The sequence below is a fragment of the Mustela nigripes genome, chromosome 5 (assembly GCF_022355385.1).
Source record: "Mustela nigripes isolate SB6536 chromosome 5, MUSNIG.SB6536, whole genome shotgun sequence".
Classification (NCBI taxonomy): domain Eukaryota; kingdom Metazoa; phylum Chordata; class Mammalia; order Carnivora; family Mustelidae; genus Mustela; species Mustela nigripes.
This window is the reverse complement of record NC_081561.1, coordinates 51,963,697-51,988,947: the sequence shown is the minus strand read 5'-3', so window position 1 is coordinate 51,988,947 and position 25,251 is coordinate 51,963,697. Positions and strand designations below refer to the sequence as shown.

General features: G+C 43.8%; 1 protein-coding gene across 12 annotated transcripts in view; it reads right to left on the bottom strand.

The window, feature by feature from the left end:
• PKHD1 (PKHD1 ciliary IPT domain containing fibrocystin/polyductin) overlaps positions 1-25,251 on the bottom strand; it is a 478,342-nt gene that overhangs the window by 431,270 nt on the left and 21,821 nt on the right. For 11 of the 12 annotated variants that reach the window (XM_059400266.1, XM_059400267.1, XM_059400265.1 and 8 more), the window contains exons 8-24: positions 25,092-25,170; positions 23,747-23,821; positions 21,171-21,235; positions 20,618-20,657; positions 19,647-19,717; positions 16,169-16,270; positions 15,654-15,737; positions 15,263-15,358; positions 12,603-12,744; positions 9,082-9,196; positions 7,799-8,077; positions 6,831-6,920; positions 6,634-6,724; positions 5,803-5,945; positions 4,071-4,201; positions 2,898-3,073; positions 152-290 (exon numbers count right to left, since the gene is read on the bottom strand). In XM_059400266.1, the coding sequence (XP_059256249.1) occupies positions 152-290; positions 2,898-3,073; positions 4,071-4,201; positions 5,803-5,945; positions 6,634-6,724; positions 6,831-6,920; positions 7,799-8,077; positions 9,082-9,196; positions 12,603-12,744; positions 15,263-15,358; positions 15,654-15,737; positions 16,169-16,270; positions 19,647-19,717; positions 20,618-20,657; positions 21,171-21,235; positions 23,747-23,821; positions 25,092-25,170 (1,918 nt within the window). The remainder of the gene's footprint in view (positions 1-151; positions 291-2,897; positions 3,074-4,070; positions 4,202-5,802; positions 5,946-6,633; positions 6,725-6,830; positions 6,921-7,798; positions 8,078-9,081; positions 9,197-12,602; positions 12,745-15,262; positions 15,359-15,653; positions 15,738-16,168; positions 16,271-19,646; positions 19,718-20,617; positions 20,658-21,170; positions 21,236-23,746; positions 23,822-25,091; positions 25,171-25,251) is intronic. The other variant, XM_059400261.1, reaches the window with a different exon arrangement.

Genomic DNA, 25,251 nt, shown 5'->3' with positions numbered 1-25,251 from the left:
CTGGTGAATCCGTTCTGCATTGTTAAGACTCAGAACCGTGGTTTTAAGCAACAAGTCAGATATCTCTTCCTGATAAAAGTCCCACCTCTGTGTCCCCCAAGGGCAACTGACAACCCTAAGAAGGGACCAGCGAGCAAAGACCTCTCCCTACCTTGCGGTGATGAGTGGGAGCTCCCGGCCGCACCCCACCAACCAAAAGCTGACGTTGTAGACTGGAGGGGATCCCTCCACGCAGAGCGACTCCACCAGGTTGCCCCCGGGGCGAGCTGTTTCGGAATCTGCTTGAGAAACTAGAGACCAATGATCCCATCGTCAGCAAGCAACTGGTGTCTGGCGGAAAATCCCCACGGCAGACGCTGAGTTGCTGAGTTCTCAACCCCCACTTCAGGCAGAGATTCCCACCTGTCTGCCACCATGAGAGCAAAGGAAAAGGAGGCAGCAGGACGCGGCTTCGGACCAGAAGGAAAATGGGAGGTCATGGTTGAGGGAGACAAACGCTAATTCCATAACTAAGTTTAATAAGCCCCACACCAGGCCAACGTCCCTCTCGACGCTCTGGGACGCACCCCCACACAGCGAGGACCTACTGCAGCGTGGACTGCTACACCTTCCTCCTTTCCTCCCCAAGGCCCCTGGCAACTCCGGGAACCTACAGCAGATCCCCTTCAGAACACTGAGCGCACAGGCGCCCTCTAGGGGTATGTGAGCGCTCATTCACAGAGCGGGCTCAGCACATGCGCAGAAACAGGGCAAGCCTTCAAACCGACTACTGCGCAAATCCTGATTTTCCACTTGTATTAGGTAACCATTTGGCTGATCAACATAACCTAAGACTGTTTCCTCATTGGTTAAGTGGGAATCATAACACATCAATCTGCATGGTACAGGGAGTTTAGCAGGATGGCAGATTCAAAATGACCAGCACAATATATTTTTAGATTCTCTAAGAGACACGTCTTCCCCAAAACTGTATGATCAGAACAGTGGACAGTGTTCTGATCCACTGTTCTGTGGACAGTCCAAAGCGCAGCATCTTTGCATGACCCCTGCTGATTTAGCATAATACTAAGCACACAGTAGGTGTTCAAAAAATGCTTATTTGCTCACCTGGGCACAGAGTCATTGAAGGCTTGGCTCCAGTGTCCAGATGCTAACCACCCCCCCCCATCCCAGCTGTGTGATTTGGGGCAAGATATTCAACCCCTCTTAGTTTTGGCTTCCTCATCTACAGAGTGGAGATAATAGGAGCACTTTATGGGCTTCTGAGATCTCAGTGAGAAGTAAGTGATAGGCACCATTACATACAAGGAATGTTCATAGAGGAGATGAGATCAGAGAATATAAAGTGTGAAGCTGATCAGATAAATCTCAATTAACAATGGCTATCGGTTCATCTTGCCATTAAATCATCCTCAAAGCAAAGTCATCACCAGCAGGGAAACTAGACAAAATGGGAAGGGGGTTATTTCACCCAAGCCACTCCTCCCTTTCCCTCTCCCCCTCACCTCAACCCTAGGTGGTCCCACATACTGGAATATTTGATGGCTAAAGGGTGGGGCAGTGAGGAGGGACTCTGGCTCCTAGATTTCAGGGGTTTAGAGAGAGTGGAAACAGAGTTGATCATCTAGTCCTGAGTTCCCAGTCAATGGTTCAAGTGCATGAAATATTGATCGCCTCAGCACTCCGGGAATCCAGATAGTGCTTGGGTGGGGGGTGGGGAGAACAACAAAAGGTCCAGCCAGTTGTCTTGGGCCCCAAGAAATTCAAGTGGTTACCCCAGCACTCCATTTGAATATTATCATCACCTAATTACACCATAACATGAACAGGGTTTGAAATCAGTCAAAGCACAGATGCCCCCAAACACTTAAACCGGTGAACCAGGTAAGAAATGGAATTTTGATGAGTATCCTAGAATGAGGAGATTTCAGGGCCGAAATTGAGACCTCTTGCCACCATCCCCCAATCTCTCTTGCCCTCAGCTCTATAAGTTTCAGACAAAAGACTATAAAGGGAAAAGGGAGTGTGAGCAAAAGTTGGAAGCCTCAAGGCCCAGGGACAGACTGCCCCATTCTGTCTTGGCTGTGGGTTTCTCTTCCCCTGAGTGCCCATCATACTTGGACAGTCTCAGTAGGACCCCTGATGAACTCTTTGTCCCTAGCCTCATGGACAAGCAAAGCTAGGGGCGGTTGCTTTGCCTAAAGGAGATCAAGGGGAAAGATCATGGAGGAAAGGGCTAAGCTTGAGCTCTGAAAGTTGAGTAGGAGGAATGTGGATAGGCAAAAAGCAGGACAAGCCTTTTCTCATAAAGACATGGTTAACTCTCTCACTTTTCTGAGTCTGCCTTGAAGGTGTAAATGAGACCTTTAGCCCATTTACAGGACCAGATATTGCCTTATTCCTTCCAGCACTTTGCATGACAGATATAAATTCATGGACAGGTGTAGAAGTCCTGCTAACCTAACAATAATCATGATAATAGTAATAATAACAGTTTATATTTATTGAGCACTTCCCATGGTGCAAGACCTGTGCTGACTTCATTACATTCTATACTTCAGTTAACCTTCACAGTAATTCAATAAGATGGGGTCCTGCTTATGCCCATTTTACAGATAAGGAAACAAAGCTTCTCAGCATGAAAGTGGTAAAATTGGGGTAAGAGCACAGAAGAGCAAGCATTGGATAAATGGGGGTGGGGTGGGGAAGGAATTAGCTAGAAAGATAGGGGGACCAAGAGCACACAATCCCAAACCAATCTTCTTTCCAGGAACAATCAGACAAGATGGGGAGCCACGTGTTTCCTCTGCATTAAAAGAAGAACTTCCCCAAGCAGAAAAATCTGAGGTCAGCACTAGATAGACAGGCCCCTTACAGAGAGCAGATTCGATTATCACCTGTTATGTTTGTGTCCGCAATAATAATTTCATCCACATAGAACCCACGGGTCTCCTGAGACAGAGGGAAGAGGTCGATCTGGTAAACCAGCACAGAGGAGTTTGCCAGAGCTGGCTGGAGATCCACAGAGCCATGCACACAGGTCTCCCAGAGGTCCATGCAAGTGAACCGCCAGCTGAAAAACAAAGCCCCCAGCAGAACTGGGCCTCTCTGTGTGCACCTGCAGCCCCTTCGCAGAGAGCCGAGTTCACCAGCCTGAGGGCCTGCAGACTGTGCAGTCAGGAGAGACACCCCAAGAACCCCTGCACCCCAGCAGTCCTGTGTGCCACAGGTACAGGCCTCCCATCCAAAACAGGCTCAGCGTGTGGAATCACGTGGGTGAGGCGCACTTCAAGGTGGTCATTCGCTCATGACAGTGTTGGCAGCATTTTCAGATGACAGTATAATTCTGCATCTTCAGCAGGTCATATGTTAGGCTCTAACCACAGAGAAGATTAATACCCCTAGACTCACTGAGGTTTAAGACCACTTACAAAACCCGTAAGACCATTATGGAAAGAACACCAAAGCAAGGGAGCAAGAGGCCTGAGTTTCATTGCAGAGTCTTTATTTACTTGCTATATAAATTTTGGTGACTCAATAATTCTCTGGGTTGCAGTTTTTCCTATCAGTAATGTCAAGGAACAGTCTCTAAAATCTTTCCCACATAAGAGGTTCTATCATTCTATCCCCAGGTAAAGTGTCAAGGGTATTTGCAAAAAGTATTATATTCCTAACAACTAACTACTCTTAAATCAAAATTCTTAGTTGACTAAGATGTGTTCAGAATCCCAAGGGAAGGTGTGCCTGGATGGCTCAACTGGTTAAGAATCCCACTCTTGATTTCAGCTCAGGTCATGATCTCAGGGTGGTGGGTTCGAGCCCCACATCCAGCTCCATGCTCAGGAGGGCGTCTGAGCCTGCTTGAGACTGTCCTTCTGTCCCTCTCCCTGCTTATGTACATGTTTTCTATCTCTAAAATAAATAGTTAAATTTAAAAAAAAAAGAACCGCAGGTTAATATCTGAGGCCCAAAATAAGAAATCGTCGGTACCTCACAGGGGCCCCTGTCCCCAAGAGAGCTAATCATCCCAGCCGGCAGAATTGCCACCACACTCCCCACAGATTAGCTACCTGTCGGGACTGGTCCCCACAAGACTCCAGTCACAGGTGATGTTCTTCTTAATGAAGTTTTGAGAGTCGGTTGTGAAAAATACGGTCACCTTCAGGATGTTATTCTTGTGGCCTTTGTATGCGAGGCACAACTATGGACACCGGAGAAAGGTATGAGTTCGATTAGTGCAAGAAGCAACGTGTCATCAAGAGGGTCCCGTCCCTAGGAAACTCCCTCATGCTGTGAGAGTTAACGTCAGTCCAAGTCCCATTGTCCTGGAGCTTACTAATCTCACCAGAAAGGCAAACAGAATAAATTGTCATTGACTCCGCAGAGAGTCATGAAATGCCTACCACTGTGCTTGGCAGTTAGGACTTTGGAGTATCTCAGTTAGAACAGACTTGTTCTGACCCAGTTACCTGTGTAACCTTGAGCAGGTCACTTCACCTCTCTGAGTCTCAGTGCCTGAACTCTAATTCACTGTCATCCTTGGTTTCTGAATGAAGCAAAATTCCCAAGAAGAATTTATTACAGGATTTTTTTTTTCCCCACAGTTGGCCTTTCGAACTGTATAATTCTTTTCTGGTCGGCAGGGGGGCGGGATGGGGTTGTCCTGTGCATTCGGGGATGTTTTGCAACATCCTTAGAAACTGCCCGTTAGATGCCAGTAACACTTCCCAAGTGTAGCAACCAGAATCATCTCCATAATTCCAGACTTGCCCATGTGGGCAAATGGCCCCTTGTTGGGACCCCGTCCCGCAGAGGGCACGCTGGAAGATGGACGGGACCCCAACCTGACATGCCTAATCCAAGCTCTCCCGGGAAGTTCCACTAAGAACTGACTGAACCCTGAAACACAGAGGAGATGGAATTTTGAGGAATATCAAAGAATGATACAATCTCAGGCCTGAAGGAGAGTCCTCTAGCCACCCACCCCCAAACACTGCCATGAGTTCAGCCAGCCCGTTAGGCTCCCTCTAGCTCCCAAAGGGCAAAGAGGCTGCTCTCTTTTTATGAAAGATGGCTGTGCTAGTCAACCTATTAATTAAAAAACAAAACAAAACAAAACAAAACAATAGGGGCACCTGGGTGGCTCAGTGGGTTAAAGCCTCTGCCTTTGGTTCAGGTCATGATCCCAGGGTCCTGGGATTGAGCCCTCATCGGGCTCTCTGCTCAGTGGGAAGCCTGCTTCCCCCTCTCTCTCTCTGTCTGCCTCTCTGCCTACTTGTGATCTCTGTCTGTCAAATAAATAAATAAAATCTTTAAAAAAAAAACATAATAAATAACAGTGACTAGCATTTAACAGAGTCCTAACCAGTGCACACATTAGTAGGTTATCTCATTTAATCTCCACCACAATTCTAGACCATATGACTACCCATTTCACAGAGGGATAAACTAAATCGAGACCCCGAGGACATGTAAGGGTAGAGTCAAAATTCAAAATCAAACAGTCTGACTACAGTGTCCACGCTATTCCCCAATGAGCAAAGAAGATCCTGGAGCATGTAAAAACATCCATGGATCTACAGCTAAGACAAAGGCATTTCCATGGAACCACTAACTAATGAAGGACCAGAGGTATCTGTTCACCACTTGAAACAGCAGCTAAGAAACCCAGAATCTCAGCCTGAAACATGCATGGAGCAGATCTCAGCAAACACTCCTTTGTATTTCTGCTTCCTCAGTCTCAACCCCAGAGCATAACCTTCCCTACCCAACCTACCCAGGAGGGTGAGGGCTGCTACTTACGTGCGTGTACTGATCTAGCTGGTAGCCCTCCTGGGAAGCCAGGGGTATTAGGACAAGGTGTCGAGGCTGGTGGAGGCTAAACCTCCCGCAGAAGGGCTCTGTCCCACTGGTGAGGTCCCCCTCAAAGCTGGAACCTTCTGGGCCTGGAGGCAGATAAAACAGGAAGACGGGCATAGAGATTGATAAGACAGAGCTTCCCAACATGTGTCACGGGGTTGGGTTATGAGTTCACCGTGTCATCAGCCTTTGATCCTTTGGGTTATCAGAGCTTGAGCTTGAGCTTGAAGGCTTGAAATCTCCTGACAGCAGAGCCCCATTCTGTCTGCCACAGACCATCAAACATTGATGACAATTTTCTCTGTGTACCATGGCATCAAAAACTATTGAGAAGCAGAGACAAGGAGCTCTGACTATAACTGAGCTCACATTAGTATCTTAAAAAGTGGCCCTCGCATGTTTACAATTTGGTAAACATGTTTCATGTGACAATTCAACTGTTTCGTGTAACAATTCCTTTATTTGGCTACAATTTGAATTAAATAAGATACACTGTTGTAGTGTTTTCATTTCCTCCTGTATGGTTTGCCCTTTCTCCCATGGGCAGCATGGGGAGCACTAGGCTCCACCCAAGAGCCCCAGGGGAATGGCTTTTCTTTCTCTGAAACCCACACCAAGTGACGTCCTCCTACATGTGTCGTCACTCTCATGGCCACTGGGTGTCCAAATCCAGCTTCGGTAACTTTTCTTGACTCTGGTAGCAGGAAATGAAAAAGATAGAGAGAAAGACAATGGAGAAGAGGATCAGCATTTGCCAAGCCAAGGAAAGCACACCTTGTTCAAACCCAAGCCAGAGTAGGCTGCTGGCCGAAAGGGGTTCCAATTTGCATTTGACGGCAAGTAACTCCTCAATGGCTCTTTGAATCTGTTTTTAAAAAACAAACAAACAACAAACTCAAGAATGTACACCATAGACATAAAGACCTCTCCCCCAACTCCTCCACCTGTCATTATTTGAAGAAGGTTCCCACCTGATGGGCTGTGACATTTCCAGGGATTGGCTGACTGGTGACATTGTCCCAAGTAAGGACGAAGCTCCCTCTGCCAGACACGGTCAGCATCTGTCGAGAGTGACAGGAATAAGTGACGCGGGCTAATTAAGTCAGAGAAACTCGCGACACATCTCCTCCACTGTCTATTTCCTTTTATTTGTAATTTCAGTTTTATCTAAACTCACTACCATCTAGAAATATCTGTGAACCCAAGTGTCAGCACTGAAAGAAAACTCTTCTAGGTCGATCTCCCTATTCACCCGTGTCCCCCACTTCTTGTTAGGGTGTGAGACGTCAGTGCAGCCCCTGAAGGACCCCTTTCAGCCCTTCTCGCCTTGCGCCCTCTCCCAGAGGTGGGGTGGGGGCCGGAGGGCAGGAGCAGAGTCTTATTCCGTTTCTGCTTGGCTCCTCGCATGCTCCCTGACAGGCGCACTATATTTTAGTTACAAAGGAAGATCGGTCATTTCCATCACTTGCTCTTTTCTACCTTGTTCTATGGTTATTTGCATACATGTGTTACTATTAGACTCTAAACTTGAAAAGCAGAGTCCATAGGGATTCATCTTTGTACACCAAGAAGTGAGCAACTGAAAGGGCATTGATATTGTTCAACACAAGTATGGGGCACCACAGAGAGACCCAAAGGCTTTGACCTGTACAAAGCAGATGGAGAAAACACCATGAGTGAAGAGATAGGACCTGCATCAGTAACAGCAAAGGAATCACGTGTGTGTACACTCATGTGCTTGCATACGTGGGTCTGTTTGTTTGCAGGACTTTATCTCTACTCCAGAGAACAAGATTCTAAAAGAGAATTTACCTGGAAATTACTAAGACCACAAATAAAATTATCTTAATAATAAGATTTGGCGGATTTGGCCAGATGATGTTCCTTCCAGCGTTCAGCCCCTAAATCCAACCCCACAGGATGGAGAACAACCACACACCTGGATTTCTGGAAGTCTCTGGGCATGGATTCGGATTTGCTGCTTTTCTCGGAGGTAAGTGCTGACCACATCAGGATTCAGCCAGGTATTGTGGATCTGGACGCCAATTCTCATTCCCCTGCTGGGGGCTCTCCCACCATGCTCTGCTTCCAGGTAGTAGCTGGTGCCACCAACCAGCTCCAACTTCGGGGTCTTCCGTTGCCAAGTCCCGTCATGCCCATTCTGCTCCCAAGCGTCAAACCAGTCAGCAATGCCCACCTTGATGGAGGCCACTTTCACCTGGGGCCCAAGAAGCATATCACAGTCAATACTATGAAGCTTATGGGCATTTACTTCTCAAATAGCAAGTGCCTGAACAGCTACTGACAGGGTCTTTGGACTGGTCTGCTTTTCCAACAAGTCAGCTCAATCACACACCTGTGGTTGTGTATGCTTCTCTGCCCCTCACTCTATCTCTGTCTCTCTATTAAACTGTATTCGGATGAGGCTGAATGTCCATGTTTAGAGCAGAAACAGGCAACCTGAAACCCTGACTTTACATGATACTATGAATAAAATAATACTAAGCCACCTGAGAAACCTAGAATGACTTGACTGCACCAAGATCTACAATGTTTCTCTAGCAACTAGCAAAATAATTTTATAGAAGCATGTTAATAATTTGAGGGCAAAAGTGGTTGTCAGTGCTGCTAGTGAATCTTGGCTTTTTGTTAAAAGCACTTTTTCTTATCCTTCAAAGCTGACCAGGAAATACCTAAATAAGACTGCCTACATCTCTGCCCAAAAATCAGGGGAAAATGCACAAGTTTTAGAATCAGACAGATAGTGTCTGAACTCTAACTACCATGCCTCCTCTGATCCAAGTGGCCTTGGATTGGCCATACAATCTTTCCAAGCCTCCATTTTCTTATCTGGAAAATGGAGATAAATATAATTAGCTCACAGAGGTGCTGTGAAGATCAGAGACAAGGTACATAAACGATGTTGCTTAACACTGGGCTTATAGTAAGTAAGTGCTCAATAAATGTGCCAACACATTCAACCAAATTCTTTTTCAACAATTAAAATCATGTCAATTATATCTCAATTTTCAAAATATTTAACAAAAAATAAACCCACCCACCCCCCCCAACAAAATGAAACTTTAAAATTCCTAGTTGCTTAGTGATATGTTACAATTACAAGTAAAATAATGAGCACTTTGATGTTTATTCTTTTTTTTTTTTTTTTCAGGAGTAAAGAACTAGGGACAAGAAAAAGAAAAGTAAGAGGAAGGCGAATACCTTGGTCTTTGGGTCCTCTGAATGACTGAAGTACAGGGAAGCTTGGTTGTCAGCCTGGATCCAGAAAGTGTAATTATTTGTCTCCGGAGCCACAAAGAATCCACTGAGCCGTGCTCTGGAAAGGAGAGAAACAGAGAGAAGTAAAAACAACCAACACCCGGATCACAGACCCAACAAATGAGTGTTCTTGCACTTTATTTTTCCTTAAAAAAAAAAATTTAATTTAAATTTTAAAAATATATATATTTATTTATTTGTCAGAGTTTCACAAGCAGGGGGAGCAGCAGGCAGAGGGAGAGGGAGAAGCAGGCTTCCTGCTAAGCAGGGAGCCCAATGCAGGCCTCTATCTGAGGACCCTGGAATCATGACCTGAGCCAAAGGCAGACACTTAACTGATTGAGCCACCCAGGTGCCCCACTGTACTGTTTTTCTTTGTGGCAAGGAGGAAGAAATACTTGACTCTGTCATGTGAGTGGCCAGCATATGCTGGAAACAGCTATTCCTACAGCACCTGCTAGTCAGTATCTCAACCCATCCCTTCACAATGGCCACAACTCCCTTTGTAATCAAGGTGTCTTTGGGAAAGTTGTAGCTGCAGCACAGGGTTGTCTGAAGGCTTAGACCTTTAGACCTTTAGACCTGTACCCCTGAAATAAATTATATGTTAATTAAAAAATTAAAATTAGGGGCGCCTGGGTGGCTCAGTGGGTTAAAGCCTCTGCCTTCAGCTCGGGTCTTGATCCCGGGGTCCTGAAATCGAGCCCCGCGTCAGGCTCTCTGCTCAGAGGGGAGCCTGCTTCCCACTCCCTCTCTGCCTGCCTCTCTGCCTACTTGTGATCTCTCTCTCTCTCTCTGCCAAATAAATGAATAAAATATTTTTTTAAAAAATTAAAATTAAAAAAATTAAATTAAATTTTTTAAAAAATTAAAAAAAAAAAAGAAAGAGAAATATAGGCACCTGGGTGGCTCAGTGGGTTAAGCCTCTGCCTCCAGCTCAGGTCATGATCTCGGGGTCCTGGGATCAAGCCTCATATGGGGGGGGGGGGGTGTCTCTGCTCAGCAGGGAGCCTGGTTCCTTCCCTCTCTCTCTGCTAGAGATCAACAACTGAAATGGCCCCAAGTGATATTAAGAGAAGCTTCTATTTTGTCTCCCTCATGGTAGATATTAACTTCACAAAAGGTGTTTCTGGGGGTCTCACAGACTGCTGTGTCTCTTTAAAATATCATCTTCCTATGGGTGAGAAAGGAGGTGTGCCATAATGTGGTATAGGTGGACTTCTGGAGAAATCACAAGACTTAAAATCAGAAAAATTCAGATCTTAGTTCTGATGCTTGATAGTTGTATAACATTAGAAAAACACTTTACCTATGGTTCCTCATCAACTAGACCTGGTCTAGTTGGGTATTTCTTCAGTTGTTGCTTCTCATGAACTAACTTGTCTTCGAAGGTCTGGAACATGGTAGTAAGTCAATACATAATCTGTTGAACTAAATAGGAAGTTCAGGAGACACACCGCATATGTGGAGGAAGATCAGTCCTTGCTGTCTGACTTTGCTCTGTGGCTGTACATGCATATGATAAGGCTGGTCATTCCCCAAGATAATGACCTTGCTCTCTACCTTCTGAACACAATGTTGTGTGTAACATAGGTGATCAGTAAATAGTTTTTAATTATTTGAAGGTTTACTAATTGAACATTATCTCACAAAAAGGGTGGGGAGTGATTTGCTCTGAACCTACTAATTACCTCAACACCTACAGAGATTATTTTTCCAGTTAAAAATATTACAACCCACAGAGAAAAGTCAATCAAATGTGTCAACAATTTCAAATCAAAAGACACATCCTACAACTTCAAAGATGCAGGCAATTTTATGAAACACTCCAAAAATATGACCATATATTTTTTAATGTTTCAGATCAATTCTAGTGACCTTAATATTAGAGACAGATATGGCTAAGCAAATGATTAAACTATCTCAATAAACACCAAGAATATTTTTTAAAAGATTTTTATTTATTTATTTATTTGACAGACAGAGATCACAAGTAGGCAGAGAGGCAGGCAGAGAGAGAGAGGAGGAAGCAGGCTCCCTGCTGAGCAGAGAGCCCGATGCGGGGCTCAATCCCAGGACCCTGGGATCATGACCTGAGCCAAAGGCAGAGGCTTTAACCCACTGAGCCATCCAGGAGCCCCACCAAGAATATTTTCTGAAAATCATTTTGAAAATAACTATTTAAAGGCCCACCAATATAATGATTTATCAATTAATTAATAAATACTCTAATTTTTTTTAATTTAAAAATTTTGAATTTTAAAGAAATGAAGGACAGAGAGAATGGGAAGAGTTACTGTGGTTTTTAACTCCTTCAAATGGCAGTTAGAGACATTCCCTGCTGGTGGTACATATAGCCAAAATTCCCTTTTGTATTTTGAGGTGGTCTGACTCCTTAACACTTCCCTACACACTGAATATAGCTGAAAGGTTTTCCTTTGAACATGATTGATGGTTCTCAAAAACTATGATAAAGATGTATCATTAGGTGCCACAAAGGACCACCATGATTGCCACTTTAAAACTATATATTGGTAGTTAAATACCTAGTTAGTTAGGCATCTGGGACAATAGAGACTACTCTTTTCTGTTCACAGATTTCCTTCCTTCCTTGGCTTCTTTGATGTCTGAAATTCCCTGAACAGGGAACAAAGTCTTTCATTCCACAATTGAGTTGAAATTTTAAATGCCCAAATCCTTGGAGGAAGTCACGAAATGGCTGGAATTCACAGCCAGAGGTCATGACCAACCTCTTTTGAGAAGAGGTTTGAAAGGAGAAGAGATTCGTCACACAGTAAAGAATCCATCCCTCTGTATATACGCTAAGGGCACACGAAGGAAACAGTGTGTCTAAGCAATTCTCAACTTTTTATATTTTTAAGACCACTTCAGAAAACTAGACATTCTGGCCATGTCCTTGAAGGGATTAAAAATGCTCAGAACCACTAATAGGAAAACCATACTCACACTGCCATCACTGCTATGGAAAACAATGTCTCTCAGAGCCCACAACAGATTCCCCTGCTAGGCGCCAGCCACTGGGTTGACCTTCGGCACTGGGTGTTTGTTCCATATGACCAAAAGACATATTCTTGCTTCTTTCTTTGGCACCAGCCAGAGGTTGGTTTCAGGTCTTGGCAAGTTTTACCCTGCTCTCTACCAAGTGTCCTGGCTTATCCAGCTCAGTGTTCCAATTAATAGTGATCTCCTGAAGTAGTCTGTAAACTGACTCATAGAAAATTTAAATTTTACCTATTTGATCAAAAGTTTGTGTGCACCTACAGAAGGCTTGTGTTGCACTAACATGACCGACACTGGTTGAGAACAGTGGTCAAACTGTTGTTGAATTGGTGGATGTTCCAATTTCTCCCCCTGGAAATCTCATTGCTTGTTGTCTCCTGGTCTCACCTAGGCCAGTAAAGAAAGACACATCTGACAGGAACTCTGCTTTTCCTACAGCATACCTGAAGGGCAGCCCTTCTTTTGACCAAAATCCAGGTGGTGAACTGGCATTCGGGACAATCTGCCACTGGTACCCTGGCATGCCTGAGGTGAGATCCAAGCCCTCGACAGCTTCTCCAACTTCAAACAGAAGCCCTCGGTTCCCTGTAAAACATGCATACCTCATAAATATCAGAGGCCATATGTCCCCAAACTGGGGAAGTACTTTACCTCAGATAACAGAGTGAAGGTGATCCAATACTCTCTACAGAGGTAAGTCAACCGAGATCCCAATGGAGTAGTCACATGAGAGGTTCTACAGATAACACAAATGTTCCAGAAAGCAGACAATATTGCGGAGTGTCAGACTGAGACTCTTGGAAAGAGATACTTGATAAGGAGCAGTAAGGGGAAATATTTTCAGAGGACCACAAAAAGGTAGGGAGCGCTTTTTAATGGGAGTGTCCGGGAAAGAGAAGCCAGTCATGGAGAGAACTGACCAACCAAACAAATGCTATGATTGAGTAAGGGAGGGCAACATAATTGTGTGCTCTGACTTCTCTTGTTCAGGAGTGAACTTCAGTATCTATTTTATTTTATTTTATTTTATTTGAGAGAGAGTGAGCACAAGCACAGCAGGGTGGGGGCATGGGGGTGGGTTGGGTTAGAGGGAGACAGAGAAGCAAACTCCTTGCTGAGCTGGTAGCCCCATGCAGGACTTGATCCTAAGACCCTGAGACCATGACCTGAGCTGAAGCTTAACCGACTGAGCCACGCAGAGGCCCCCTCAGTATCTTTTAAGGTCTAGTTCAACCTGGGAATTCTATTCCCTTTTTTCCCAGAAAATCAGCAATCTTTAAATTCTATATATGTCATGGCCCCAATGTGTGGATTCACCCATGGAACAAATCATGTGGCATGTTGCCGTTACATGATATTTTCAATGATATTGTACTGATTACTTTGTGTTTCATATTAAGCAAACCTTGACACCAAAGGTACATGTACAATCAATATTGCATGATTGCACCCTCGGACCAAAGGTGCAGCTAAAGAATTGTCCATTTGTGGATTCAGATTCCAGATCTGCCACTTCCGACATGTATAGCTTTGAGCAAACTGCTTAATGCCTTCATTTTCTTGTGCAACAAAATGGAGACAATAATAAGTAGAGATCATGCACTAAAAACTAAGGGAGATGGTGCTATATGTCCATTGTATCTCAGTAAGGCTGTTGGGGGGTGGGGAGGCAAATGAGTCAATTTAATAATTCTGGCAAGAAAAAAAGGGGAGCGTGAAATATAATACACAAAGAGCCTGAAATATGTAAGTACTTAATGAAGGATTGCTGCAGTAATTATAATTACTATTTTAAGCTACTACTGTCGTTCCTTGTGAAATCCAAAAAAAAAAAAGGCAGTACATAAGGAACAAGCAGAAAAGTAAGAGCATATTTTAATATAGTACTCAGATTACTGGAGAACTGTTCTGATGCCTGTCCTGAGCATGGAAACAAGTCCTGGGCACCTCCCCTCAGGAGAGGCCAGCCGCAACACCCCCTCCATCTCCACTGGACCAACCAGCTGTTGCCAAGCACCCCCCAGTAAGCCCTGGAGCACTGCTGCCTTACATAGTCTTCTGCCCTCCTTTCATAGGAGAAACTTCAAAAGGTCTTCATAAAGGACATTAACTTTCAAGAACAGCTGCATTCAGGAAATAATCCTACCATTACCCAAGCAGCTAACGCAGGAACCACTCGAAGAAGGGACAGCTCTCTATTTCCTGACAGGAAACACAAATTCTCTCTACCACCTGCTTCAGTAGTTTTGTTTGCTTGGATGGGAGCCTTCCCTGAGTAAAAATGGCAGATCTGGGACCCAGAGAATGCTCAAGCCAAAGCTTTGCATGCATTTTCACACCTGAATGGTCTTTCTTTAGAAAGGCTTCTCCCCCTGCTGGGTTACTTCCCCTTTAAGTGCAGAGCTTCTGGAGTTAAGCTCACTATCTGCACTTGAACCATGAAGTCAGCCCCCGTGGGGCAGGTGAGGAATACAGACGCGCAGCCTGTGGTGGCCCTTCATCCCTAATGACACCTGAGCTTCCAGAAAAGTGCTCCAGGGCCTTGCTTTTCATCTGCAGCAAAGAACAGGTGGAACCTGTTCCTCCCGGCCTCCCCCATTTCAGCCCACTTCGGGCATAAACTTGAGGCAACAACACATCCTTACTTTCCAAAGAAAAAGAAATGGCATTTAAATGCACCCCACCATGCCCCACTCCCTGGCCTTGCCTGCTGCTGTCATTATGAGCACAGGAGAGGGCCCTTGAATGCTCTGGTCTTCTCAGACAATGGACTCCCAACTGACCCACGGTGTGGAGGGAGGCAGCTTAGGGGTTTCCACCAGTGGCTACAACAATGTCTTGACTGTAGTTATGCTTTCCAGATCAGGTCTCCCCTGAACCCCACTGGTCATTCATCAGATTGGGGCTAGAAGTGCAGTGTGGTGAAACACCAAAACAAAGCTAAGCACCTCTCTGAAAGGAAAGCCCTGACAGTGGTGTCTGGGGCCCGGAGCTCACAGAGCTAACCAGTCAAACAGCTGAGGGAGCAAACACTCATTTCTACTTCCCCGTCCCTCGCGGTTGTAACGAGTTCGCTGTACAGCCGTGGTGATGACTTCCTTACCTGCCTGAGGGGCAGTGAGCCTTGCACTTTTTCCTGGAGCCCTGGTGGTGCACTCAATCTTCCTGGGAGACACATCTCTAATATCACATGGAATACCTGAGGGGAATTTTTTAAATCAGATAAGTGGACAAAGAAAGAGAGAGAATGAGAAAGAAAGAGAGATAGGTATACTGAAGTAATGGCAAGACAACACAACCACGCTGAAGTAGACAGGCTCCTATTCTAAGGCAATGAACTGGATGTGGGTCATGCAGCAAACATTGTCCCCCAAAATGCAGGGGGCCAAGAAAGGGAGTGTGCAGGGCAATGGGACAGAGGGCAGCTTATAGTGATCAGAAAGCAAGCCAGGCAAAGCAATGCCATTCACTGAGGACACACCCCACCACTCAACTGAGCATGGGAGGACAGGTGTGACGTGAGATGGTGAGGACATGTTCCCGCATCCTTGGCATCACCAACCGGAGGAGACGTCTACCTGGCAGAACAGAAGGTGCTCAAAGAGTCCCACAGAAGGATTAGCCTAAAAGACATTCCAGAAGAATCTACATAGCAAATGCCTATCTACTCTAGCTTATAGAGAAGGCTGAACAAGGAGGGTGAGGAGAGAGGTTGCCTTTCAGTAGGAGTAAACCTTTGTGAGGAGGCTGCCAGACTTTTCCCTTCTCTTCATTCCCAGGATGAGGACCCTGACGCAATTGCCCATGAATTATGAGTGTGTCCGCAGAACACCCTGTTCCTGCAGGACACCTGGTCTCCACAAAATGGGTCAAACACCTTATGGCAGGTGTGTGACGAGTCAGAAAAGGCAAAAATTGCTTCCCCCACTCTTTCCATGCCGTAAGAGGTATGTCATCTCCTACGGCATTTAAAACTATGAACTACTTTCAGCCATTTCAACTTGGTTACCTGCTATGGTAACCTGGACAGGATTGTCAAAGAAGTCTCCTGTAATTGTGATGTCTGTTCTTCCCCCAAGGCTCCCAGTGTCTGGAAACACCGATAGTATTTCTGCAAAAGAAAAAAAAAAGTAAGCTTCCGAATATAGACCAGAATGTGACCCAGATAATAATATAATAATAGAAGGTTACCAATAATGTATTCTTTTTTTAAATATATTATTTATTTATTTATTTGATAGAGAGAGGGAGAGAGCACAGCAGGAGGAGCAGCAGCCAGGAAGAGGGGGAAGCAGACTTCCCAGGCAGGGATCCCGATGTGGGGCTCGATCGCAGGACCCTGGGATCATGACCTGAGTTGAAGGCAGACGCTTAACAATTGAGCCACCCAGGCACCCCTCAATAATGTATCCTTTTTTTTTTAAAGATTTTGTTTATTTATTTGACAGGCAGAGATCACAAGTAAGCAGAGAGGCAGGCAGAGAGAGAGGAGGAAGCAGGCTCTCCGCCGAGCAGAGAGCCCAATGTGGGGCTTGATCCCAGGACCCCAGAATCATGACCTGAGCCAAAGGCAGAGGTTTTAACCCCCTGAGCCACCCAGGCGCCCCAATGTCAACTTTTCTAAGATGAGCAACAGCTGGAACTTTTTCTGGTAATAGTCATTCAAAACGCATATAAGGACTCATCTATAGCAGTATGTATAATACCTATAGGATCAATATTTGAAAGTCACTCATGCTATCAGCAGAAATCCCTACATACCATGATGCTTTCTTAGGCAGTCTGTCACCAGACCTCAAATACTCAATGTACAAGTCACAGAACATGTAATGTACAATGTATATGTATGTTACAGAATATGTAACATATTACTTATAACGTAATGTAGTATGTTATAAAGGAATCAACTTTGGATGCACCAAGCAAGGCCCTGTTCACCCATATGAGTCTGCAGTTTGCACTAAGCAAAAGAATGAATCCCACTACCGTCTTCAGGAGACTTGTCCTCTTCCCCATCTTGCATGCTCCTCTCCCGGTGTGCACTCACCCCTCAATCCTTCTGTGCTGCCTCCTGACTGCTTCAAAACCCCACTGTCAGATGCCTCATAGTCCCCAGATGTAAGATTTTCTGGTCCTTTCCTCTCTATGATCCAATTTTAACCATTCTAAGTTCCATTCCCTGCAGGGGAAGACGAGTTGTGTTCTCCAGTAAACCGAAGATACAAAGGAGCTAATCATGAGTGGTTGTGGAGTTTATCGGGGCATTTCTTACATAACGCTCCTGTCCATGAAACAATATAATTGTGACATCCTGGGCTAGTGAAATTAAAAAGAGTACATGAAAGTACACAGGGGAGGTTTAGGAGTGAGGGCCTGGTGGACTACAAAGAAATTTCTAGAAATGACTCTGGAGCTGAATCTTAAAGCATTAGTTAGAACTGGCCAAGTGAAGGAGAGAGAGAAGGGAAAGGGTGTTTAAATAAAACAAGTGATAGGGCGCCTGAGTGGCTCAGTTGGTTAGGCGACTGCCTTCAGCTCAGGTCATAGAGCTGGAGTCACCGGATTGAATCCCACATCGAGCTCCCTGCATGGCGTGGAGTCTGCTTCTCCCACTGGCCTCTCTCCTCTCATGCTCTCTCTTTAATAAATATATAAGAAAAATATCTTTAAAAAAATAAAAAATAAAGTGATAGGCTGAGTATGGAGAGAAGTTGCATTTCAAGTCCATTTCAGTGTTGCTGGAAGGTAAGAGGGAACAACGGAGCAGGAGAAGCTGATGAGGAGAAGACCAGAGTCTGAGACCTGTACCGTTTCCTGTAGAGGGCAGCCAGCAGGAGAGAAGCATCAGGTGTGTGTTTGGTGTAGGGCATGGCAGTGGCAATGTTAAGCATGGAAGCAGCAGAGGACAGATGGCAGATAGGGGCCCCTGGGAGCCATTGTGGCAAGCTGCGCAAGAGATGATGGGGTTCTGAATTGAGGCAGTGGTCGTAGAGATAGAGTAGACACATCATCTTTAAGAAATCGATGGGAGGTCTAATTGCAGTAAGTAAACTAAAACTGTACCTTGAAGCCAATGGTAGGTAAAACCAACAGAAACTAGTAACTGAATAAATTAGAGACTAGAGATGGGAGGAAAACTGTAGATGAATCCCCAGATTCTTCCTCAACTCCTTTTTTTGACAGTTTTTAGAGTAGGACGGACACCATTTTGTCCAGTATATAGGTCTTTAATTACACCTCAGAAAGACTAAATGACTTAATAGAACTCAACAAATCACTGAATGTTAGCCCTCAGAGAGCTCTGCTGGGAACTCTCTGTCACCATTCACAACATGTCATTGTCCACATTCCCTCTCCCATAACCTCCTCTGCTCTGAGCTTCTCTGGCCTGAGAGTCCTCATCCCAAGAAGACATAGGTGCCAGAAATATGAAATAGCTATGTGATTGGAGATACCCACCAGCCTATAATTGTTCAGGGTTCAAGAGCGTTGGTCAACAAAGCTTGTGGTCAGGTGCCCAGGAGAGTGAACTTCCCATTGTTTATTACTTTTGTGTGTAAGATTTTGAATTTGGATTTGCATTTTCTAGCACTAGGAACTTTGGTTTCTTTGCCTTTCTGGGTCTGTGTCTTCATCTGAATTAAATAAACATTGAGCTCACATGTAAAACACTCAGCAAGCTCCAGCCCCACTTCTCTTGGCCCTCATTACCACCATCCCCTCAGAGGTTTCTTCCAACTGACTCCCAAAGAGACTAGTTACACTGTGTAAAAAAAATAAAGGCAAGGGTCAAAATTCAGCTTTTTACACAATTAGATCCCCTCTACAGAGTGAATGACATTTGCCCCACCACCTACTATATTTCTTGCACTTTTGGCAAAGGTAGATCCTGCTGTCCCTGGAATGGGTTCCTCCCTCACAGTCGCATCTACGATGGTTTTATGATCATTGTCAAGACTCAAACCTAAGCGCTCTTCTTCAGTGGTGAACTTCCTACTGCCAAATTGGGTTCACAGTTTCATCCAAGTTTCCAATTTTCAGCATTCATTTTTCAGCATGGAAGTTTACCCTTCAGAGAGCCACACCATCGTTGAACATCAATATTAGCAAGTCATAAATTGTTGGTTGAATGTTCAGAGGGGGCATTAAAGTAACCGGAAAGATACACTTTTGTACTTTTGGGGGCCACTGCTTTTCTGTTATTTCTCAGAACACAGAACAAGGATGACTTCCTTTCTTTCATTCATTTTTTATCCACAAACTCTGTATAGAAGTCTATGATCAAGCCTCTTTTAATATAGAACACACACAAGCAATTTTTTCTCACCCAAAACCTAAGAGTCACCCATCATTATGGGGGGGTAGGAGGACAGTTTCAGGTGCTCCTGGTTTTAGAGAAATGGCACCAGGAGAAAGGGAAGAAGAATCCAACATTGAGCGAGGTGTGAAGGAAGGAGTGAGGAGTTCAGGGAGAAAGGCATTAGTACCTGAGTGTGTCTGGTACAGGAAAAGTTCCAGCTTAGCACTGATCATCCATGCATTCTTATGTACTATGGACCTGCCAAGACAAAGGTTTGCTTTAGATGGGAAGAAAAAAAAAAAAAAAAAAGCATTCGAGATTGCATTTCTTAAATCAGCTGCCTACAACAAAGATCAAGGGCCAGCCTCCCCTGATCTTTTGAACAGTCTGGATACCAGCTCCCTTTGATGAGTAAAGAATGATACCCATGGGGAAACTTGTGTTTTGTGATTTTGAAAGTTTTTGATAATAATACCTACTTCCAGGGAGTCCCAATAATACCTATTTCACAGAACATCACAAATGTTAGGGAAAGATGAATGTGAAAGGGCATAGTAAAAAAATGGCCTATAGTAGATACCCAATAGATACTAGTGTTATTCCTTCCTAAATTTGAGAAAAAGAGGGAGAGAACCTCCATTCTTGGGACTGGGAGCTGTAGGTGATATGCCACTATCACCACAATGGGATGAATGTCAGCTAGAGAGTATGCTTTTCAGGAAAACCCTTGACAAGTTATATGGTGTCAGAACATTAGCTAAGGCATGCAGAAACCATTCCAAATCATAATCTCCTCTCCAAAACTCTATGAAATCTGGACCCTTTCTATCTTGAGGAAGGCATTTCTTAGAATGGTACAGTGCATTTTATGGAACAATGTCCTGTTTTAAATTTATGAGATTACTGAAGATCTAATTACCACCACTTTGTGCCGTCATCACATTGAAATATTTACATTACCTCAAGATGAGTGTGTAAGATACAATTATATTCACCTAAGTAAAAAAAATCAGGTAGGTACACAAGGTTTCATTAATGCTATTTTATTCCTGTATGTTTAGAATTTTCCACTATAAAAGATTCCAAAAAAATAAGCAAGACCAGAAAAAGATCAATAATATAAGGTGATGATAAATTTGCTTGCTTCCAGTTACTTACTTTCCTTTGTTAAATACTGAGAAACTAACATTCTGGGAGCCTGTAACGAAAAGAAACAGACATTAACACAGGAGTCTGCCTGTGTCACAGGGACCAGGTCCTTGCTACCATAAACCCAAGGACTCCAGATAATCACCAGGTTACCACCCAGACCTGTAATTTCTTTAACAATGCCCAAAATAAACACCTCTGAGACTCAGCACAGTCACTGTTGACTTCCAACAATAAAAGGATAGATGTGGTAGCACATAGCAGCTCAGAGTCCGGGCTGAAAGTCACACTAAACATGGTAAATCCATAACCAGCTGCCCTGGTCACTAGCTGCAATTTTCTCTCCTCTAAAGTGAAAATAATTCCATCAGCCTCACCAATCCACTCACTGTGATGATTAAATTAATTTCTATTTAAGCTCTTTCATATAGATTTTAAAGCCGTTCTCAACAGCTGGTAGTGACTATAATCATCCTTGTGAGAAGCAATCCTTGAACTAGTATTTTTCTGATACAGAAAAAGAAACATAGAACTTTCAACTTATGTTACTTCTTGGACAGACCGATGTAGTTGCCTTCTACACGGCACTGCAGAGTCCCAAGACCATGGTCTTCCTGAAGAGGATAGCTAGAGAAAGAACCAAAACCAGTGGTGAGAATTACCAGACAACTCAGTTCAGTAGTTCTGACTCTTTAGCCAGGAAAATGAAATAAAATAAAATAAAATAAAATGCCAGCTAGTCAGTGAAAATGGCAGATTCAGAAGGCATAATGAACTCATTGGAGAAAATATGTAGAATAGTACTAACTAGAGTTCTCATCAATAAATGTGCTATCAGTTAAACACATGGTGTAGAGACAAAATTTCACTCTCTTCAGACCTCTCCATTCTTTCCAAAGCCTTTACAACAAGGACACCAAAACTCTTACTAAAAAAATCTATTATTAAGTGTGAACCCCCTACAGAATGAGAGAAGATATTTACAAATGATATATTTGATCAAGGATTAATAACCAAAAATCTATAAAGCACTTGTCAAACTCAACACTCAAAAAAATAAACAAAAAACCCAGTTAAGAAATGGGCAGAAGACATGAATAGACATTTTTCCAAAGACATCCAGATGGCCAACAGACACATGAAAAGTTGTTTGACATCACATTTCATCAGGGAAATACAAATTAAAACCATGATGAGATACCACCCCACACCTGTCAGAATGGCTAAAATTAATAATACAGGAAACAACAGATGGTGAGGAAGCAGAAAAAGGGGAACCCTCTTACACTGATGGTGGGAATGAAAGCTGGTGCAGCCACTCTGGAAAACAGTATGGAGGTTCCTCAAAGTTAAAAATGGAACTACCCTATGACCCAATAATTGCCCTAGCAGGTATTTATCCAAAGGATACAAAAACACTGATTCAAAGGAACACAGAGAGCCCAGTGTTTATAAAAACAATATCAGGGGCCCCTGGGTGGCTCAGTGGATTAAGCCGCTGCCTTCGGCTCAGGTCATGATCTCAGTGTCCTGGGATCCAGCCCCGCATCGGGCTCTCTGCTCAGCAGGGAGCCTGCTTCCCCCTCTGTCTCTGCCTGCCTCTCTGCCTACTTGTGATCTCTCTCTCTGTCAAATAAAATAAATAAAATCTTTAAAAAAAAAAAACCAATATCAACAATAGCCAACTATGGGGGTGCCTGTGTGGCTTAGTTGATGGGTGACTGCCTTTGGCTCAGGGCATGATCCCAGGGTATTGGGATTGAGTCCCACATCAAGCTCCCTGCTCAGTGGGAAGCCTGCTTCTCCCTCTCCCACTCCTGCCTTCTTATGTGCCTGCTATCACTGTGTCTCTCTTTGTCATAAATAAATAAAATCTTAAAAAAAATAGCCAACTATGGAAATTTCCAACTGTGGAAAAAGCCCAAATGTCCATTGATGGACGAATGGATAAAGAAGATGTGGAATGTATCTACAGTGGAATATTATTCAGCCATAAAAAAGAAGGAAATCTTGCCATTTGCAACAACGTGGATGGAACTAGAGGATACTATGCTAAGTGAAATAAGTCTGCCAGACAAAGACAAATACCATATGATCTGATTCATATGTAGAATTTAAGAAACAAAACAAATGAACATAGTGGAAGGGTGAAAAAAAGAAGGAAGCAAGCCATAGAGACTCTTAACTACACAACAAACTGAGGGTTGCTGGAGGAGAGGTGGGTGGAGGATGGGCTACATGGGTGATGGGTTAAGAAGGGCACTTTATTGAGCACAACTGGTGTCATCTGTAAGTGATGAATCATGAAATCTCCTCCCAAAACCAGTATTACACTCTATGTCAACTAACTAGAATTTAAGTAAAGATTTTGGGGGGAAAACTGTCAACCCAAAAAAGAAGGCTCCTGAGCAAGCAAATTGAAGACAATAGGAGGAGATACATTATAGAGTTTGGCCCTATAAAATGTCAGTCCTAAAACACTAAGCGATAGAGTATAATTCTTATGATGGCCTCAAAAGATGGTTAAATTTACTCAATCCTGAGTGAAGTGAAATCCAGCAAAATTTGGTTAGCTAAACTGTAAGCATGTAGACACTCTTTTTAAAAATTCACTGTAATACATAGACAAATTTTAGTTGTTTTTTTATTCCTTTGGCTGGTCATTACAGCAGAGTGGCTAAGAGCACGAACTTGGAGGCTAGCTAGTCAGCCCAGGTATTCATTCCAGATCTGCCACTTTCTCTTTGCAGGGCCTTAAGCAAGTTACTGGACCCCTCTGTGCCTCAGTTTCCTCAGCCATAAAGCGGGAATAATACCCATAATGTCTTCACAAGGATATCAGGTAACCTAAATGTGAAAGTGTTAGACAGGGTCTGGCCTAGAATGAACACTTAGTATTAGCTATTTTTTTTCAAGATTGGTTTCAGAATCCACTTCAATTTGCATTTTGAATCAATTACCATGTATTTTCCAGTAAGTCTAAAAATAAGGTAGTCAGCAGTTATGGGTGATCTACATTAAAAAATAGGTGTGTGTGTGTATGTGTGTGTGTGTGTGTGTGTGTGTGTGAGAGAGAGAGAGAGAGAAACCCACATGGAAGAAACTAAAAGCATGTATGTAGGCAGGAAAGACACTCACCGGCTTCCTGTCTGCCTGTTTACAAGAGAGCAGGCTGTGACCCATTTGTCTCCTTGAGCTTCCATGATCAATGGGCTGGATAAAAAATGGGGGAAAAGACATGAGATAATAGCGTTAGGGTCCCAGTAAACATTCCTGGCAAAACTCACAGGAAACATTGTTCTGAGCATTCTCCTCTGGATTTATGAGAAATTCTGCACGTGGCCCAAGCCTGTCCCCTGAGGAGACATTGAATCAATTCTCAGCCTACAGGTAGGAGTGCACAGCACTGTTTCATGGTCTGCATTTTCACACGGCAGAAGGAGCCTTTCCCTTTTCCCCCCAAATCTTCATCATGTCCACATTGGCTCTATTGGGTCTACCCAGAGTTTATGCCTTTGTTTCCCCTTTCAAATACTGTATCCCAGACTCAGGCTGACATGGAACCAAGCAGTGAATGTGGCATATTATTAAGGATGACCTTGGGGCTTCCAGTCTCCACAGAAAGAGTGATTTCCTTTCAAAACAAGCTGACCATGAATTAATGCCAGAAATGTAGATCCTGAGTGTAGCCAAATCATGTCCTCTTCAAGTAGGGCAAAATCACAGAAAGGGAACAGAACAGAGGAAGATACTGCCATCCTCTCGAGGAGTACAAGGACAATTAGACCCAGTATATAGAATCTGCTCAACTATAGTAAGACTAGGTTCCTTCTACCTCATCAGTCCTCGCTCTAACTACTTCAGATGTTGCCTAATCAGTGGCTTAGAGCTTCCGCCAAAGACTACAACTTCAACATTTTCCCTCTGGTCCTCCTCTTTCCCTGGCACACCTGATTTAAAAGTAACACCTTCTATTTCATGAGCCTCTGGTGAAGAAAGTCATGTTGGCAATCCCAATCATTCCCAGCAAACAGTAAAACTCAACAGCTCTCAGTGCTTTCTCCCTTCCTCCCATCACACTAATGGAATTTCTAAATGCACAAATGCATACCAACCAAACAGGGAAGTTATAATGGTCTTCTGGGTTCATGCGTCATTTTATAAAAAATTTATTTCAGCCTCAGAAACAAGGGGGAGAAGGGTGAGAATCGAAAAAGAAAACCCACGGATGCAATTACAGCGCGATTCACGCTGAGCCCAGAGTGACTAGTTGTCAGTATATAAATGGACCAGCTTAATCGACCAGTTGCAATTACATTAACAAAGTTTGCTGAAGCCCAGCTCACCAGGGACCATAAACTACAAAGAGGAAAACAGCAGTTCTGTGCCAACTGCTCACAATTTATTGCTATTGGGGAAGCTGGGCTCAGGAAGCAATCCAGCATATTTGTAACTAGTTGAACACCCAGATGAACAGTCTTACCTCTCAATGTACTCAGCTTCAAAATCAAAGGTTTCTGATCTTCCAGTGATAATCCATCCATACACATGTATTAGTTTTCCTGTTATAAGAGGATTTTTTAAAAAATTAAACAGACTTAGCTCCAACTGTAAATTACAACATAGACTATTTCTTTTTGGCT